Source organism: Aotus nancymaae, unplaced genomic scaffold (genome assembly GCF_030222135.1).
Source record: "Aotus nancymaae isolate 86718 unplaced genomic scaffold, 86718_ANA_hifiasm-v0.15.2.pri h1tg000059l, whole genome shotgun sequence".
In the NCBI taxonomy this organism is placed as follows: Eukaryota; Metazoa; Chordata; class Mammalia; order Primates; family Aotidae; genus Aotus; species Aotus nancymaae.
The window spans coordinates 16,977,009-16,997,060 of NW_026988473.1; the positions used below are offsets into that span (position 1 = coordinate 16,977,009).

Sequence of the window (20,052 nt, forward strand, 5' to 3'; positions counted from 1 at the left end):
CCTCCCTCTGGCTTGTATGGGCCCCAGAAGCCTGGGTTGCCCCTGGATTAGAGCCATAAAGCTGTGCCATTTGCCTCAGTCCTGCCCAGCCTGGGTTTGTTTTCGTCATCCTCAGACCAGCCGTTTGCCTTTTCCAGGAAGCTGGGGCTAAGCGTGTGGGTGCTTCAAGAGAAGCAGGCGCCAGGCCCTTCCCAGGCTGGCCCGCAGTACCAGCGGCAGGTCTCCCTGGGTCTTGGGAGCTTAGCTTCTATGGAGCTCAGGTGACGTTTATGGGGTCGCCAGAGCAGCTGTTAAAGGGACGATTTGGGAAGACTGAGCTCAGAGACCTGGTGGGAGGGCTCGCACTGGTGGGAGGAGATGGGAGGACGGTCCACCTGAATCTTCGCTGCAGGCACAGAGCTTCTGGCTGCATCTCAAAAGGGGCCAGGTGATACAGGCTGGGGAACACTGGGCTCTAGGCTGTGGCTCCGTGTGTCCCTGGTGGCTGGAAAGCCCAAGGGGAGGCTGGAAACTGGTACCAGGTGCTGGTGGCTTGTGAGACAGAATGAGCTCTTCCTGAAGAGGGACAGAGGGGAGAGAAGAGAGCAGATCTCACACTGCTCCTTCTATCCCTGCCAGTGGCAGACATCACTAATCAAACTTATGGTGCCTGGCAGATATCACTCATCAGGATTGTACCACCATCTCCCACTGAGCCCAGACCAAGCCTCGGATACCAGCACAGCCTTCAGCAGCCACCCCGATCTATCAGGATAGGGGCATCTTGCAATCCAAGTGCCAACACTTGTCTAGAATTTGAGGCCTGAATACTTGCGGGTGTGCATCTGTGAGTCTCCCTGCCCAAGCCTGGAGGGAATACTAAGAAATGTGTGGACAGTGAAGAGACAGGAAGCCTTGTTGCAGCAGAAATGGCCTCGATGCCTTTAGCCTGGAGAGAAGAGGGCTCAGGGGAGTCAATGTGTGACCTTAACACTCCAGGAAGGAGAGCAGGCAAGTGGGATGCTATGGATGGAGCCACAGAAAAACAGAATCTCTTCTGTATATTAAGCTGATGCTCAAGTCAGAGCAGTCCAAAGGCGGGAGGCTGCCTTGGGAGGTAGAAGCTCTGTCCTAGAGGTATGCGAGGGGGTGGAGAAGTCTTGGCCAGGAGCTTGAAGAAGGCTCTCCAAGCCTCAGTTCTGGATGGGGAGAGGGAGACCCAGATGACCTTGGGGATTTCTTCCACTCTGGGAGCTGGAGAGTTGGGGAAGGGCAGGGAAGGGGGTGGCCTTCCCTGTGGAGAGAGGCGGGCAGTGTGGACAAGGGGATGTGATGTGCACCCTTGTGTGTGTTCCTGGGGACTCAGAGCTGTGGGGAGGTGGGAGGGAGGGTGCGGTGGGAAGTCAAGGGACGGAGTTTTCTTAGCTGTAGAGAAGGGAGGAGGCAGTTCCTGGCCAGCTTGCCCTCTCGTCTGGGGGAACCAGGATGCTGAGGCCAGGGATGCAATGTGAACAGCAGAACTGACAGTCCTGGATGCCGTGACAGCAGCCTGGAGCCAACTCAGCTGCTTTTCAGAACCGTCACACGCCTGTGCTGTGTCTGTGGATGGGTCACTGCCCCTCTCTGGGCCTTTGAGAATATTTGGTCCAACAGAAGGGGAAAGCAGGCATCCTGCCGGCTGGGCCAGGCTTGAATGCTGTGTCGGCAGCTCACTCTTGGCCTCGGCCTGAAGCGGGGACAATCCATGGCAGCTGAGTCTCCGTGGGGCCCCCTGGGCTTTGATGACTTCTCGGAGATTGGCTTTTGCCTCCTTCCTTGTTGCCTAAATCCTCACTTCCTTGGCATCAGGTCCTGGAGCAGTGAGGAGGGAGGGGCCGGGGGCCAGCTGGACCAAGGAGGGCACGGGGCCTGGTGTTCCTTTGGTCTCTAGAGCAGCCTCCATCCTGGGCCAGGCGCTGGGGTCTCTGTGGAGAGTCCACAGCACCTGCCCCGACTCCAGGCGAGGATATCTCAGTCCATATTTTTGTATTCATTTTGTTTTGTTAAAAAAATAGCTTTATTCCCCTGGCCCCTTCTCCTGACCATCTGTGATGGCCTCATCTTCTCCTCTGGGGCCAAGAAGACAGAGGAGAGGGGCAGGGGAGGGCATCGGGTGCTGGGCAGTGGTGGGCAGGGTGAGTCTTCCGGCTTCAGGCCACACCCTCTACTGGATGCCCCGGAAGAGGCACATGGCAAAGATCATGGCGAAAAGCTGCAAAAATAAAAAGCAGGAACTGGCTTATCAGGCTGGGCCCTTTGTGGGCTGCCAGGCCCACTGCAGGGGAAGGGGCCATCTGCCTCAGGGACAGAGTGAATGCCTGTCACTCTTAGCATACTCCTCCTCCAAGGATTCCCCTGGGGCCAGTCCTTCTCACCAGCCCCTTCCCCTGGGGCCAGTGCTCACAAGCCCCTGCCTGGCTTCCTTTATGTGGTGGAGTCATGGACCAGGAGGACTTTAGAAACTGAGTCTTGGGTTCAAATCCAGCTCCCTGGCTTACAGGGGTGACCTTAGGCAAAGCACTTCCCTTCTCTGGGCCCGAGTATGTATCCAGAGTTGGCCATGTCCCAGGCACAGTTTTAAGTGCTTTCTTGGGAGGTACATAGCCTACCTGAGGTCACACAGCCACAAGCAAGGGAGCTGGGGTTTGAGTCCAGGCATTCTGACCCCAGAGCCGGTGCTCACAACCCCTGCAGGCTCCCCTCCAGCTCATAGGAAGGTGGTGAGATTTAAGTGTCATGCAATTGCTTAATAACGTAATGTGCCTGTTATGTAGTAGATGCTCAGTAAAAGGTTACCAGGGCTGCTATGAACACGCAGGCAGCTGCAGCCCTTCCTGGAGTTACGTGCTTCATCCCTGAACGCCTGTCTGAGGGCCCTGGGGTGGTGGGGCAGGGAGACCCTAACTCAGGGACTCTTCTGACCAAATTTGCTGATGTCCCCACAGCCCAAGCTCTTTTTGCAAGTAGCTGAGGGAACAGTCCCTAGACCACAGGTCACGGCCACATCACCAGGAGGCTCACTGGGGTGGGGAGGGACGGCCGGGACGGGACCACGTAAAGGTCTCTGTGTTGAACCAGATTCTGCCTCCCATGGGGCTGGCCAGCTGGGCTCGTGGGCTGGGCTGGGAGTGAGGCAGTGGATCAAGTATATGAATGCTGCTTCCTGAGCCCCAGCGGTATGCTGTCCCCGCCATCTGTAATCCCTCTGTGCCGGGGGAGCAGGGTGACCAGCCCACTTTGCAGATGAAGAAACTGTGCCTCAGACATCCCGCCTCTGGAGAGGCAGAGCTGGGAGCTGGACTCTAGGGCCTATGCTCTTCCTGTGTGTGACACATTCCTGAGAGTTCCCTGGGGCTTGGTGCAGATTTATCTCGTTCATTGTTGCCTCCCATGAGGTGACTTGTTCACCTGTAATGGTGCTGGCACGGAGTAGGGCTCAATGCATGCTTGTTGAATACATGAATGAATAATAAATGACCCCTCCCCTCTGCCATCGCCAATAGCCTCTCTGAAGCTGCAGTGGGTGGGGCTGCAGGCACAGTGGGAGAGCCGGCAAGGCGAAGTTCATGGTGCCAGGTGCCCAGGCTGCTGGAGGAGGAAGCTGAGGATAGGACTGCCTGACTTCCTTCCTCCGCAGGCCAAGGGCTGGCTGAGGCCCCAGAGTGCCTCTTCCTGGGGTTGGTCAGGTGTGGGAAACGAGCTGTCCAGGCCCCTGGAGCCGTAGGTCAGAGATCCCGAAGGAGGAGATCCCAGAGGTTGGAGACCGGAGGCGGCTGCTCCTCCCTTTGGCTGAGGCGCCACCTAGTGGTGGTTGCAAAGGGTCTGCAGGAGCTCACCTTTCGAGGGGACTCTGGCGCCCTCAGGTAAAGGAGGCTAAGACCACCGTTGTGGATGAATAAAACCCCATAGGCCTTGAACACCCCACAGAGAAAAAGGCCTGATCTCGAACCACACGCTGCAGCCTGTCCTTCAAGGCAGCTGTGCAGATCCCTCTGCAAGCATGGAATTTCTCTGGACCATGGAGCTGGGGCGGAGGTGGGGACAGGGGTGGGGAGTGGGAGGGAGTGGGGATGACCCTCAGGGCCTGCCCATCCCCACTTCTGGGACACTGGCTCCCAAGTTTCATCTCCAGAGTTAAAGAATGACTCTCAGGCAGCAGAGACACAGCTGGGCTTACCACCCCATAGTGCCCACGGGGGGACCCTTGGGTCTCAGGTGAAGGAAATGGAGAGGGGGGTGCTGGGGGCACAGGCCATGGGGATCTGCCTGGGCTCCACATCAGGCTTTGTCCTGGGGAGTGGGAGAAGTGGGGCCTTTACTTACCTCGATGGCCAATACCCCGATGGCAAGCGCTCCGGCCAGGTAGACATACGTTTCGAAGGTGTTGAGGATCACCGTGTAACAGCCCTGGGAGGGAGGGACAGGAGGTGAGGCAGGAGATTCCTGCAGTCAGAGTCCAGCATGTGGACTAGGGTTCCTGGCAGGTGGCCCCAGAGCTCTTACCCTATCACACGGCTGCTGGGACAGAACAGTGGGGAGGGGGTGCAGGGCAGGAGACCCAGAAATAGCAACTTGGCAGCACTGTACCAAAGACTCTCCTTGCCACCCGGCCCCTAAGGGGGGCAGAGACCTGCCAGGGTGTGGGCCTTGCCTTATGTCACTACTACAGTGATTGGAAGATTGGGAAATTTCCCATAAATATCTGGACTTCCTGCAGCTCTGGGGAAATCAGAAGAACCAGCAAGGGGACCATCCTTATCGTATCAGCACATCAGCAGCTGCTGCCTTCGGATGCAGCAGGTACTCCTTAGGGGTCTAACCTGCCCCTTCCCTGTTGTCCTACCCCCACCCCCTCTACTGTTTCTGGCTGCAGAAGGAGTTCCACTTTTCAGCCACTTCCCCAAGGAAACACAACCCAGCCTTCAAAACCCTGCTTGCATGCTACCTCCTTTGGGCAGCTTTCTGGAACCAGCCCAGCGCACAGGCCCTGGAGCTAATTCCCATGCTCTTACTGCTTTCTTAAGCAATCCTGGAGATATATAAACTGAGACAGAGACAGAGACAGAGACAGAGATCGAGATAAACAGAGTGGCGTGGGGATTGGGGAGAAGGAGAAAAAGCAAGCCAGTGCCAAGCCAGGAGCTGCCAGTCCGTGGCTGCTGCCCATCTGACCCTGCGCACCTCACACCTCTGTTTCTTCATGTTCATCACTCTCCCCTCTCCCATGCTGACCGCAGACACTGATGCATGGTACTTGCTTACAATGACACATATTCTCAAAGTGGAAGAACTTTCCTCTCTTCATAGGAACGTGCAAGGGAACAAGTCCCCAGGTGGGGGTGGATTGATCATGCCAGCCCTTGTTGGGTGGTGGTTGCTATTTCTGGCCTCTGTTGAGACCGGGGATTCTTGGGTGCTCACTTCTGTTGTCCATCACGCAGAAGCTCAGCCCCTTTGGCCAAAAGTTGCTCTGAGGCTGCGCCCAGGCAGGTGGACTGCGGGGCCTGATCTGGGATGAGTGGCCTGGTGGTATCCTAGCACCTGCCTGGAAGCTGACCAGGAGCTGGGAGGGGAAGGCCCCCAAAAGCCCTTTCTGGAGCCCCATGGGGCAAACAGGATATACCCAGATGGAAACAGACCCCACCAGCACAATGATCTGGGTGCATAACCCTCTCGGGGCTGAGTGTGCTTGGAGTAATCTGGGAACTGGTTAGCAATGCAGATACCAAGGCCTCGCCCCACGACACTGGATCAGTGAGTCCGGCGTGGATCCCAGGAATCAGCATTATGGGACGACGCCCAAGGTGATTTCTAGTGACCAGGCTGTGGCCAGGGTTTGAAAGACCTCAAGCCCAGAGATACCAACCAGGAGAAAAGGTCTTCATTGAATATTCCGGCCTTGTCTCTGCTGTGGCACTGGGAGTCCAGTTAAGGCTGTGCGACTGGGATGGAGCCCTAAGGGTGGCTCAGGGGTCCCTACCCCCAGGCCAGGTCAGGACATCAGTGTGGCTGGGGGTCCCTTCAGGGCTGGCCCATCCACTCCATGAGGCCCAGGAGCCATCCTGGATCTGCCAGCAAACCCATGTTGGAGCCTCAAGTCTTTTGTTAAGCAATTTTGAAGCATCGGAACCCTAAAATGCAGAACTATAACAGCAAAAAAGTTAACCTGCTCTGCAGGGAAGGAAAGAGAGACGAGTTGCATGGTTTTGGGATCAGCCCTGGGAGGGGCCGCCTCTGCCCTCCCATCATCCCCTCAGTGTTCTGTGTGCCCGCCAGCCACAGGCGCATCATCCCACCTCCTGCAGCCCCAGCACACCCTGGGTTTGTGAAGCTTTTCCAGGGATTGCCGGGCCAGGAAGCAGCAACGGCCCAGGAGACTGGGGTCTGGCAATGGTTACAGGTGAGCCCTGGGGCCCAGCTGCCTGGGGTCCCAGCCGGCTCTGCCACTTGCTTGCTGTGCGACCTTGGGCTATTTACTTCCTCTCTCTATGCCTCAGTTGCCCCATCCATACAGTGGGGCCAGGTAGATTAATTACCTCATGGTACTGCTGTGAGGATAAAATGAGATACTGCAGGTAAGGCACTAGGAAGAGTGATGGCAGGTAGCAAGCTCTCAATCTCAAACCGTTAGGATTACCAAGGAGTGCCGGCCACCTCTCTGTGCTGCTCTCTAAGCATATCCTGGGTGGTGGAAAGTGTCTGTGCATAGAGTTAAGTGTCATTGCAAGACAATCTCACACACACACACACACACACACACACGCACACACACACAAAGGGGACAGGAGAAGCAGCAAACCCTTCCCAAGCATGAAATTGACTTTGATATGCCTCACCTGGGGAAGTTGGCAAGAAGCTGGGGGACTTGTCCAGCAGAGGGAAGCCGAGCCCTGCTGCGTGGCACCTGGGCCTTGACAGCTCATCTTCCCCAATCAGACTTTGGCACCAAAGACCCTTCGGGCCCCTGAACTCAACCAAGCAGCCCAGGTTGGCCAAGGGAAGCTTCCCAGGAACACAGACACCCTTGGGGAGTTGGGGCGTGGACGGGACGACACCACTTGAGCTGAGCAAGTGTCCGTTCTCTTGAGAACTTTGCTAGGGCCTCATGGGCTCTTTCTCACCTAATCCTCATTACAGCCCCTCAGGGAGGAGGGGTCTTACCTGCTTTTTACCCATGAGAAAAGGGAGGGAGGAGCGGTGGCTAACTTGCTCAAGATCACATATGAGGAGGGGAAGCCAGGGGAAGAAGGTGGATTCCAAGTTCCCACCCTTTCCTCTGTTGTAAAGGGAAGAGGGGCTGGCATGAGCAGCTGAGTTCTCCCTCCTATGGGCCAGGCCGCTGGCTGGAGCCTCAGCTTACATCTACACCCCTGGAGATCGCCTCACTGTCGCCCATCATCTCCCCGCCACGATGCTTTCCCGCCACCACCCGGTGAGACACATGGCGAGGAGCCTCTCTCCCCAGGCTGGCGCCACAGACTGAGTCCTCTAACCATGTGGGCTGTTGCCAGCGCCACCCTCCCTCTCTGCCAGGTGGGCACATCCCCCGCCCCCAGCTGCCACCCACAGTCACCCCCCACTGAATCTGACAAGGGACAGCCAGGCCCGGCTGCCACCATTATGGTCACTCACATGCAATGCTTCCCACATGTGTATCTCCAGCACCACCTGCCTCTAGCTCTACCCCATACACCCGACTGCCCACTGGGAACCTCTGCTTGGCTGTTCCAAAGGCTTCTCTTTTTATGAGATGGAGTCTCACTTTGTCACCCAGGCTAAAGTGCAGTGGTGTGATCTCGGCTCACTCAACCTCTGCCTCCTGGGTTCAAGTGATTCTCCTGCCTCAGCCTCCCAAGTAGCTGGGATAACAGGCACATGCCACCACACCAGGCTAATTTTTATATTTTTAGTACAGAAGGGGTTTCTCCATGTTGGCCGGGCTGGTCTTGAACTCCTGACCTCAGGTGATCTGCCAGCCTCAGCCTCCCAGAGTGCTGGGATAACAGACGTGAGCCACTGTGCCTGGCCTCCAAAGGCTTCTTCCACTCAACATGCCCTAGACTGGATGCAAGATCTTCCCCAAACCAGAAACCAATCATCCTCAGCACCTCTTCCTACCCACTCCTCCAAAGAGGATCCATCAGGAAGGCTCGTAGATTCTGCCTCCTGAACATTTCTCAGATGCACACACCTCTCTGTCTTCACTGCTATCATCCTGGTCTCATATGCTGCCCTTTCTCACTGGGACCAGTGTAAAAGCCCCCTGTCCACCCAGGTCCACCGCCAATCCCTGGCCACAGAGCAGCTAGGGTGCCCCTATGGCCACGCCATGCATCCCTGCACACCTCACCCCCACTCCAACCCCCACAGTGAACTCACTCTTCCTACATCCTTGCCACAGGCCTGCCAGCGAAGTCAGAAATGCATTCTGGGGCTGGGCACAGTGGCTCATGCCTGTAACCTCAACACTTTGTGAAGCCGAGGTGGGTGGATCTCTTGAGGTCAGGAGTTTGAGACCAGCCTGGCCAACATGGTGAAACCCCATCTCTACCAAAAAATATAAAAATTAGCTGGGCATGGTGGCCACGCTCCTGCAGTGCCAGCTACTTGGGAGGTTGAGGTGGGAGAAACACTTGAACCCAGGAGGTGGAGGCTGCAGTGAGCTGGGATTGTGCCACTGCACTCCAACCTGAGCGACAGAGAGAGACTCCATCTCAAAAAAGAAAAAAAATGCATCCTGTGGTTTGGAGAAAAAGACAAATAGAGGCAGTCCCACAGCAGCAGGTGTTTAACGGGAAGAAATGCCCAGGAGGGACATGAATGTCTCAGCAAAGGAACCCCAGGAGTCAATCTCAGAAGATCCTCAGGACAGCAGAGTCACTGGCAAGAAAAATGTGGCTGTGCCGGGACCTCTCTGATGAGCTCCGGTTTTGAAGACTGCCCTGGAGAGGAAAGGAGGCGTCCCAAGAGAGGATGAATCCAGAAATGAGAAACCTATCTGATGCAGAGAATGGGGCCCATGGGAAGCCTCCTGAAACTTACAAGTCGCATTAGAAGGCTCTAAATTTGGCTGTTGGCAACAGGCCTCCCAAACAACAGCTCCTTCATCAAGTTCGAAATTCATTTGTCTTTCACATAAAACCCCGCGCTCTGGTGGCTGCTCTGCGCCATAGAACTGTCCGTGGCCCCGGCTCCTTCTCTCTGGATGCTCTGCCATCCTAGTGGCTACCTCCCTCTGCCAGGTCCCAGCCCGGGAAAAAGGGAGGGGTGGGCACAGCACTTTCTCTTAAGGATGAGACTCAAGTTGCACAAATCACCCCTGCTCACCTCCCGTTGGCCAGAACTGGGTTACATGGTCTTGCTGCAAGGCATGCTGGGAAGCGCAGCCTCTACTTGGTGGTCATGGGGTGTGATAAAACTTTTCTTCCCAAGGGAGTAGGGGTGAATGGAGCGTGCAGTGGCAGCCAGCAGTTGCTGCCAACGTATGGAATCTGAGGTCCAGAGTGGGTGTCTTGGCGAAGACAACCCAACAGTTAACAGCCTCCCCGCATTGAAGCCTGAAACTCACCTCCCCACCCTGCAGCTGCTCCCCGGCAGGTCTCTGTGGACCTAGCCCCTGGGGAAACCCTCTCTGCCTCAAGTCCACAGTGGCCTTGACTCAGGGCCCTCATTTCTCTATTTGAGTCTCTTTCCCCCAATGCAGGAAGGCAGGATGATGACGGACAGAGAGAATGTGGTCCTCAGGGCCTCATGAATCCTAATGAATCCATGGGCAGGTGCCAGGGCCAGAGGGGCCAGGTTCCTGGGGCAGAGTTGAGGCTGGAAAGGGCCCACCAGAGCCCCAGGACCCAGGCCTCTGCTGACCGTCACCTCCTCTGGAACTCTGCAAGGCCTGTCCTAGCCCCCGTCTGGTTTTATTTCTTCGCAGCATCATGACCATGTGAAATGATGACTTCTCGTTTGTTTGCAGCTTGTTCATCTTGTGCTTCAACGAGATCGTGAGCCTCGCAGGAACAGGGACCTTGTCTCCCGTCCCCTGCTGTGTCTCTTGCATCTGGAACTCTCCATGAGACTCTCGTTAAAGTCCTAATCAAGCAAGGGGCCCAGGGTCCAGGCTTAGATCAACCTTGCCGTCTCCCTCCCTCTCCTCCTGCCTAGCCTGGTCACACATCCACACTGGCAGGGTGGGGGCTGGTCAGTGGGAAGAAGGGGATTAAGAGCAAGGGCATTGGCCGGGCGCAGTGGCTCACACCTGTAATCCCAGCACTTTGGGAGGTCGAGGCAGGTGGATCACCTGAGGTTGGGAGTTCAAAACCAGCCTGACCAACATGGTGAAACCCCATCTCTATTAAAAAAGTATATAAAAATTAGCCAGGCATGATGGCACATGCCTATAATCCTAGCTACTCAGGAGGCTGAGGCAGGAGAATCACTTGAACCCAGGAGGCGGAGGTTGCAGTGAGCCAAGATCATGCCATTGCACTCCAGCCTGGGCAACAAGAGCAAAAATCCATCTTGAAAAAAAAAAAAAGAGCAAAGACATTGTGAACTCATGGCGGGGTGGGGGGGAGGGGAGGGGGCAGGAGGCACACAAAGCCAGGCCCTTGTTTTCCCTAGAAATGCAGGAAGGGAAAGGGTTCCTTCCAGGGCTGAGATGAAGTCCTCAGATTGCAAGAGAAGCAGAAAAGTCTAGGAGCTTCTCTGACCTTGGAGAGTCAGGTCAAGGAGACCTTTCTCCCTTAGGGCAAGCCCACATGGCAAATGAGAGCTTCCTCCAAAATACAGTGCATGGCTAAGAAGGGTCCCCCACTGTGTAATTCTGGTTCTGTCCCCCTTCCTCCCTTTGGATCTGCATTATCAGAAACTCAGGAAACACTGGAAAATCCTACTTAACCCTTAGCCCCAGCCCAAACGCCCACTCTAACCGCAGACCGTCTCCCACTGTCATCCTTCCCCACTTTGGTTGGATCTCAGGGGCTTGGACGGAGCTTCTATCAGCCCCTGTTCAGGTGCAGGCATCCCATATCATGGCCAACACTTCCCTGGGATTCCTGGGGTAGCTTCAGCCCCCCTGGGGTGATATCACCTCCCACCCAGCTCTGGCCACCTAAGTCTCCACAGACCCGCTCCCCTGCCTGGAGAGCAGGGCCAGTACCTGCTTATTTAGGAACAGGCTCCTTCCCAGGAGGCACTCCTCCCGGCTCAGCAGGACCCCGTCCTGACTCTGGGGTTCCCTCCGGCAGCAGGCCTCCGGCACCTCTTCACTGTCCAGGGTCAGGAGTCGAAACACAGATGCATACTTAAAGTCTTCAGGCCCGTTGACCCCGCAGCAACCAAACTAGGGGGAAATCCCAGAGAAGGGTCTGGTGGGCAGGCGCCGGAAACGGGGCAGGGACAGAGAAGGACAGACAGCCTCTGCAAAGGAGTGGCATCAGAAGGCTGGGTGTGGGCTGGCTCCACGTGTCCCCACTGTGTGATCATGAGAAAGACATTCGGCTTCTCTGGGCCTTCAGTGCCCTCAGCTCTGTAACAGGGGTGGTAGTAACAATTCCTACCTCACCGGGCACTTAGCTCTCCATAAACAGGTGCTGTGGTTGTGATCATCATGATGATGACCATTGCTTGGGGACCCAAGACAGGGATAGCAAATAGTTTTCATCCCGAGTAGGGACTGTGATCAAGTGGCATGGCTGCCTGGAATGCTGTGTGGATGCAGATTCCAAGGCCAAGTCTGTGATCGATGATCGATGGGACAGTGCCTGGATTGATTACGGATGTCTGGCGTGGGCATGTGAACACTGGGCACCATGGCTCTGAATGCTCACAGCATCTCTGGGGGTCACTCACTGTGATCATGACCGAGTTCCAGGTGGCGGAGAAGACGTCCGTGTCGTTATTGCCCTGGTAGTGCTTGGTGAGCTCCTTGGTGAAGAATTCTCGGGTGAGCTGGGGACAGAGGGAGAAGATGGGCTGGGGCCTAGCTGTTGGGTGCAGCCCCACCTTCCCTCGTCTCTCCATTCACATGCTTGGGAGTTGGGGTAATAAGAGCTAGGGCTCCACGTCCTGGTGCCATGCCCCCTGGGATTCCCTTAAACCACCAACTTGGGGCAGGCTCCTTACCCTTAGTGTAGAAAGGAAGTCTATATACACATACACCTCGGCAGAGCCAAGGTCAGGGCACGCTGAGGCCCCAGCTCTGCCTGCAGCTCTGCCCAGAGGGAGGGCTTATCTGGGTGGGGAGTTTGCCACTCACCCCACTCCTTCCACCCTGAGCTGCTCCCCAGACAGATCCAAGCAGACGCCCTGGGTCCCAGGCCCTGAAGAAGCTAGGGAACCGGGCAGGAAGGCTTTGTATATCAGTTTCCAGAGGACTCCTCCTAAGTTTATCTCACTCTCAAAATATTCTGCTGAGGTCTAACTACCCTCCCTCCTGCTGCAGGGAAAGGCTAGGGCCTTGGGTGGTGCCCGGCAGAGGAGACCATCTGGGCACCATTCTCTGCCCACAGGCTGTGGTGGCCTCCTCCTCTGCTCTGTGCTGAACCGCCCCCACAACCCCACCACCTCCACCCCAGGGCCATCTTGTGTCTCCTGCCCAGTGCTCCTCCTCCCTCCCCTCTTCCCCCCCGCCGCCCCACTGCCCCTCCTCCCTCCCCTCTTTCCCCTTCTCCCTGCCCTACTGCCCCTCCTCCCTCTCCTCTTTCCCCCTCCCCCTGCCCCACTGCCCCTCCTCCCGCCCCTCTTTCCCCTTCTCCCTGCCCCATTACCCCTTCTCCCCTCCCTTCCCCCTACCCAGGCTCCCTTTGGCTATGGTAACTGGCTCTTGTCAACTCAGGAGAGGCAGCTGGTACCCTAGCCACGTGTAGCCTCTGAAACATGGTGGCCTGTGGGGCCAAGGTACTCAGCCTGGGCCTCCTCCGAGAGCAGTCTACCCTGTGCTCCTACACGCTCCTATACTCCAGGGCACAGGACAGCCTCTCTGACTGTCCTGACTGTCTAGCTATCACTGGGCCACTGGGCAAGGTGTGGAAGGGACGTGTCCAGAGTAAAGTATGGGCTTGCACCAGATGCTTTGGGAGCAGAGACCCTTCAGCGCCTCCTGACTCTGCCCTTTGGGAAACGCCCTTGCAGGAACAGGCTTGATGGGGTCTCTCTGGTCTGTGGGGCCTTGCCAGGCAGGGGGGCCATGACTTGGGCTGGAAGCTCCAGATGAGAGGCTGTTCATTCTCTGAGGTCCTTCAAGGAGGGGAGGAGCCAGACCTGAATGGCCACCAAGCCCTTGCTGACAGCAGGAGGCAGGAAAGCGTGGGGCCTGGTACCTACATTTTCCCTGAAGATGAAGGCCAGGATGGCTGCTGAGAGCTCCGCCAGGAAGATGATCAGGATGAACAGGAAAAACTGCGGGGAGAGGAGCAGGCTCGTGAACCCAGAGGGCAGGCAGGGGACATGGCGGCCACTGGCCAATGCATCCATCCATCTGCCTTAGCAGTGGCGCAGTACAGTCATTTTGTAAGGTAAGACACTCCACTGCTATCAGTCAGACATCTTCATAACAAACACACGAGGGATCCCTCCTCAGAGCCAACAGGATTGTGATCAAAATATGAAAAAAATAAACAAATATATACCTTCTGTGCAAATGGTACACCTTAGAGAGGCCCCTTGTACAGTGTGCATCCTGAACAACCCTACGCAGCCACCCTGGAAGGAGATCGCTGATGAAACCTGTTTGAGTCCACTCTGGGTAAGCTTCCTCCCGTGTGGGTTGTATGGGCTGTGAGAATCCTGAGTGCTTTGGGGATCCCCATGTGGATTTCCCCACCCTGCCACCCCAGGGCCACCTCTCCCTGCCCCACTGCCTCTGGTTCCCACGGGAAGTGGGGAGGTCACATTGACCTTCAGCCAAAATTCAAGGAACAAGATTGGAGGGAAGATGGTGTGACTACCAGATCTCAAACCCAGGGCCCAGGAGTTCGGTATCTAACACAGTCTTTTGCTCCTCACTGACTTTGATGTTCCCCGAATGAACCACAGTGCCTCTCATTCGGGGACCTCACAGGCTGTGCTACCTTTGCCAGGAAGGCACCACCCTTCCTTGCCCACCAGTTCCTCATTTCTCTAGATCAGGTGAAGCCTCAGCGCCTCTGCTGGTGAGGAACCTTTCCTGACTTCCCTAAGCAGGGAGAACCCCCCTCTCCTGGGCTCCCCCACATCACAATGCCCAACAGAGGTGCCTGCATGGCATTAGCACAGGGGCTGTCCCTCAGTGCGCTGCCTGCCCGAATGCCTGGGTCAACACAGGTGTCAGCACAGGACTCAGATGGATGAACGAGGCCGAGGCGGAGCACTCGCCATGAAGGTCCTATGACCTGCTGCATCACCGGCCCAGGACATTGCGTGGGTTCCTTTGGGCCGAGAGCAGTCAACAGAAGAAACTGGCTTTGCCTTCATTACTCAGCACAGCTGGTGCCCTTGACAAAGTCCATGCTCACCCTACCTGGAAACCACCAGCAGAGGACTTTAACCCTGACAGACACACAGACTGGTTCTTCCATGCCCTCCCAGGCACCTAGGCAGCGGCCAGGCCTGCTCTCTGGGGTCCCAGTCCTCAGGACTGCCTGCCTGCCCCCGATGTGCCAGGCTGGGAGGAGGCAAAGCGTGCTGGGCTTCAAGTCAGGACACCTCAGAGCCCACCTTGTCTGTCCTTCTGTGTCATGGGACAGTCACTCAAACCAACCCCTTCTAGCCTCAGTTTTCTTGCCAGCAAAATGGGAATGTCAAGACCCACTTCCGGGGGTTCCTCGTGGGGAATCAGGATGCATGTGAAAGCATTTCCTCTGTTGGAAATGAGCCCATGCAGAGCTTCGTGGTGGGCTCTCAGATGCAGAAGGGAAGTGAAAGCGGGCCATGGGCAGCCTCCTCTGTGACCTCCGACGCCCGGCTCCTGGCGATGACCGGCCTCCGAGCAGACGCTCTGCGGGCTGCTGACAATACCTTCGTATGTCTCTCGCCTGGAATGTGCCTCTTTGGTGAGAGGAAGATTCCTGTCACTTTATCCCCACCCCAGGGAGACCTCAGTCCAATTCCTGCCCCGACTTTTCAGCGCCCACAGCAGCTGCCTTCTAGAGGTCCCGGGGCTTCTCCAAACTGTGTGGGCGGGGGATCACCTGAGTGAGAGCCTTGGGAGGGGCGTAGAATCTGCCCATTCAGCACATGCACAGAAAGCATCTCCGCAGCCTGGCAAGTGGGTTTTCATTTTTGAAATCTCCAAACCTAAGGAGAGCCGCTTGCTTCAACAGAGCAGCCAGCCCGCAGTGGGGATGTGTCCACCCTCAGCCCTGCCTTTTGCTGGCAAGCCTCTATTCCCAGCCTCCACGTCACATCTGTTTCAGCCCTCGGAGGTACTGTGGGCTCCTGAGCCCCTGAGGTCTCACCGGGCTTCAGCTCCTCCATCACAGGCTTCTGCTGTCACAGGGGACGGCTGGGCACTGGGTGCTGTTCCCACAATCTCTTTTTTGTGTAGTTCCCACCTTTTCAAAGTTGAGGAAGCTGAAGCGGGAGAAGGGAAATGGCTCTCCACAGGTGCAGAGCTCTTCGGAGCTTTGCAGAGAGAACGTGCTCCTCCTGGCCCAGCTGGCTTTTCAGAGCGCCAGGCTACGTCCCCTCCCTGATGCAGGGTGAGGCTCGGGAACTGCTCTGTTACTCTCTTCTGAGCCCAGGAGTCTGTCCCCACGGGTCAGCGGGCTGCCTGGCTGGGGTCTGCTGGTGGCCTTCCTGACACATCTGGATGAGGGACACCAGGCCAGATGCTCCTGTGCTTCCTGAAGACGGGGTGACCTCGGGCTGAGGCCAGGGAGCAGAGTTCCCCAACCAGAGCAGAATGTGATGAGGGCAGGGCTGAGGAAGCCTCCTGTGCCCCGGGTCACAACGCCCACGGTCCATCCTGCCACTCCTACAATTCTCATTTCCAGCAGACTGGGGGGCTCTGGGCTCAGTGGCCGCTGAGTGATTCATTTTCTGCCTCTGCAGCCTCACCTCCCCTGTGACAGTGACGGAGGCCTCTGGCAGGGGTCCTGGCACTTCCATTTGGCTGGTGATGGATGGTCATCCGCTTCCATTACACTGGGCCTCTACGAGAAGCCCCTCCCTGCCCTCTGCCCTCTCACTGGAGCCACTGGCAGGCTCCCAGGCTGGCAAGGAGCAGCCTCAGCAATGGTCTCCATCCACGGCGATAAGCTGGAGCTGGCATGCCCACCAGTCTCGGCCTGGACAGTCATAAATAATGGACGAAGCAGATCGCGAGCCTTGTGCACTCAGTGTGCCTGTCACTGTGGGACGTGTGTGTGCCATCCAGGATGACTGAGCATGGCTTCACGAGATAATGCAGGTGTGGTGCTTCCCATAAGACTGGCAGGACAGGAGAGCTGCTCAGATGGTGACTGAGAGCCCAGAGGAAGCATCCCACCAACAGAGCCAAGCAAAGCATGCATTTTCCACTGGATTGTGAATACAACACTATGGCTGGGAAGGAAGTATTAGTGTCCTCATTTTATATACCAGGAATCTAAGGTTCAGAGTGGTTAAGGAACCAGCCCCAGGTCACACAGCCAGGAAGTGGCCGAGGAGGAGTTTGAGCCTGGGCTTTTCTGACTCCGAAGTCCATGCTCTTAGCCACATCTCTGACACCACCTCCTCTCTGTTCCTTGGCTCTGGGGCTGCTTATTGCGCACCTGCTCTGTGCCAGGCACTGTGCTAGGTATTGGCAAATAAATACGTACAAGGCAGACTCAGTCCCCATCTTCATGGAGTTCCCACTGAGCTGAAGCATCAGTGGAATGATGATGATGAGATGAGCCTGGTGGATGGGCCTTCTCTTCTCTAAGAGGTCCTGGACTTGGAGATTAAACCTGGGGAGCTGTAGACTGGAGGAAGTGGGCCTCCCCAAGCACAGGGCCCGGGCGGGACTTGAGTATATGGGAGTGTGAATCCTGTCAATCAGAGTGCAAGGCCACTGTGCCCGCGGCAGGCACAATGCCACTTGCGCCAGCTCGCCCTTCTCCAGCGTGAAAATGTCCTCCTGCTTAAGATGGTTCACCAGTGTTCAAGTCCTCTGTGGAATTCCCCTGGACCAGCCATGGCTGGGGCTTCCTTGTCAAGGCCCTTCCCACGGTTCACAACCCATTTGCCTGAGGACACATCTGTCAGCCAGTCCTCGTCCTCTAATTTGCATCACTTTCCTCAGGACGGAAAATTAGCAAAGGGGAGGAAAGTGATCTGTTGGCTGCTTGGGAGGATTTCCAGGCTTTTCTAACCCATCTGCTCATAGGCAATGTCTGCTCACAGTTCCCATTTCTAATAAATATTTACCAAATTTACACACTGCATGTACAATTCAGCTCATTTATCTTTTTTGAACATACTCATCTCTTTTTGCTGTTCTTTTTTATCCAGTTTAGCTTGCCTTCACTATAAAATATTTTTAAAATTAGGATTTTTATATAAGCTGTCTTTAAAAAAATCCTTCAAATACTCAAAGGTAAGCAAACGGGAAAAAGGGATGCCACACATTTTCAATGGTAGGCTGAAATTGCCCTAGTGCATGTGAGTGCTATGATACTGATCAACACAAGTGTTCGGGAAATTATCTTTAGACAGACAAATTGATCATTAGGTGGTCTGGTCATTAGACTGATTGTCCCCAGGTCCTGTGGGACTTCAGTCTCAGAGCAGAGGGAAGGGGACACTCAGCCCCATGTCAAGGCCTCCTTGCTTTGTGAACCTTTAAGCCAGGTTTCTTAGAGTGACTAAAGTCATTCTTTGGCCCCTCTTAAAACAAGCCTCTCTCCCTTCCGACAGGTTGAGAAGGCAGCGAAAGGCTTCTAGTATGATCCCAGAAGCTTCCAGGGGTGAGACTCCATGCCCTCTTTGGTTGGAACCACCACACAGTTAGGTCCAGGTTCAGCCAGGAAGGGAGAAGTGGTTTTTCTTATTTTTTAGGGCATAAATCTTTCTGAAAACCTTCCAAAAACTTTGGTGTCTTTCTCTGGGAACACTCACAGAACCCCCCTAAACCCCATGCACACAACACCCACACACATGTAACACCCACACATGTGTAATACCCACGCACGCACAACACCCAAACACATACAACACCCACACACGCACAACACCCACACATGCACAACACCCATGTACATACAACACCCACGCATGTGTAACACCCACACACATACAACACCCACACATGCACAACATCCACACACACAACACCCACACATGCACAACACCCCCCCACACAACACCCACACATGCACAACACCCACACACGCAACACCCACACATGCACAACACCCATGTACATACAACACCCATGCACGTGTAACACCCACGCATACACAACACCCATACACACAACACCCACACATGCACAACACCCACACACGCAACACCCACACATGCACAACACCCATGTACATACAACACCCATGCACGTGTAACATCCACGCATACACAACACCCATACACACAACACCTGCACATGTACAACACCCATGCACATACAACACCCACGCACGTGTAACACCCACACACGTGTAACACCCATGCATATAACACCCATGCACATACAACAACGACATACACACAGCCACACATGCACAACACCCATACACATACAACACCCACACATGTGTAACACCCCACACACACAACACCCATGCACATACAACACCCATGCATGCACAACACCCACACACACACAAGACCCACACACACAACACACATACATGTGTAACACATATGCACACACAACACCCATGCACGTGTGCATGTGCACAAAGCAGTGTACACATGTACACATAAGCACACACGATGGAACACAACATACACGCACATACAACACACATGCACATACACATGAGTATGCACACAATCCATGTAGACACAATACACATACACAGGCCCGGACCTAACATTTTGCACATAAATTTAGGTAAATCTTGAACTGAGTCCATTCCAGGAGCCTCTAGACAGCCATGGTCTGGAAGCCAGATGACCCTGATCCAAGCATCCTCTGCCTGTGACCCACACTGTGAACTCAGGCTTGTGTGGGCAGGGCCTCAGAGAGGGGAAGCTGAGCAAGGGAAGTGGAGAGAGAGACAGGGAAATGGAGGAGGGAGAGATCAGGACGAGGACAAGGAAAGGGCGCAGGAATAAACATAGAGGTCAAGAGAAAGACAAGGACAAGTGTATGGTGGTCGCATGTAATCCCAACATTTTGGGAGGCTGAGGCGGGTGGATTACCTGAGCCCAGGAGTTCAAGACCAGCCTGAGCAACATGGCAAAACCCTGTCTCTACAAAAATACAAAAATTAGCTGGGTGTGGTGATGCATGCCTGTGGTCCCAGCTACTCAGGGGGCTGAGGTGGGAGGATCACTTGAGCCTAGGAGGTCGAGGCTGCAGTGAGCTGAGATCACACCGCTGCACTCCAGCCTGGGCCACAGACCAAGAGCCTGTGTAAAGAAAGAAAGAAAGAAAGAAAGAAAGAAAGAAATGGGGAGGACAGAGGCAGAAGGAAGGGGGACATACGTAGAGAGACGGGGGCAGGGAGGGGAGGGGAGGAGAGGGGTCTACCATCAGGCCTTGAGGAAGGATCAGCTCTCTCGGGAGGACTGTGGACACATCTCCTGTCCTTGGGTCTCAGTCTTGCCTCCCACAGCATGGGAGGGAGAACGTCCTCCGGCCGCTGGCAGGTTTGCAGGCAGCCACTTACTGGAGGAGGCTGGAGAGCCAGAGCTGCCCCAGCCTGCTCCCAGTCAAGAACACCAGCCTGGCTTCCTGTCTTGGCTTCAAAGACGAGCCCATTAACAATGAATGAGACCCTGGGGGCCGAGGTGAGGAGGGGGAAAGGAAGGCTGGGTGTGTCCTGGGACCCATATTCCAGCTCCTTTTAAAGTCCCCTCGGGCTCCCCAGCCAAGACTTCTGCAAGCACCGTGACAAGCAGTAGAGAACTGTCCACCAGGGGGCGCTCACA

At 55.6% G+C, this 20,052-nt stretch overlaps 1 protein-coding gene across 3 annotated transcripts in view; it reads right to left on the reverse strand.

Moving 5' to 3' along the window:
• Nucleotides 1–629: 629 nt before the first annotated feature.
• TSPAN18 (tetraspanin 18) overlaps nt 630–20,052 on the reverse strand; it is a 204,869-nt gene continuing 185,446 nt past the window's right edge. For all 3 annotated transcript variants that reach the window (XM_064364999.1, XM_064364997.1, XM_064364998.1), the window contains exons 6-10: nt 13,339–13,413; nt 11,866–11,964; nt 11,174–11,356; nt 4,342–4,425; nt 630–2,230 (exon numbers count right to left, since the gene is read on the reverse strand). In XM_064364999.1, coding sequence (XP_064221069.1) covers nt 2,183–2,230; nt 4,342–4,425; nt 11,174–11,356; nt 11,866–11,964; nt 13,339–13,413 — 489 coding nt within the window. In that variant the 3' untranslated portion in view covers nt 630–2,182. The remainder of the gene's footprint in view (nt 2,231–4,341; nt 4,426–11,173; nt 11,357–11,865; nt 11,965–13,338; nt 13,414–20,052) is intronic.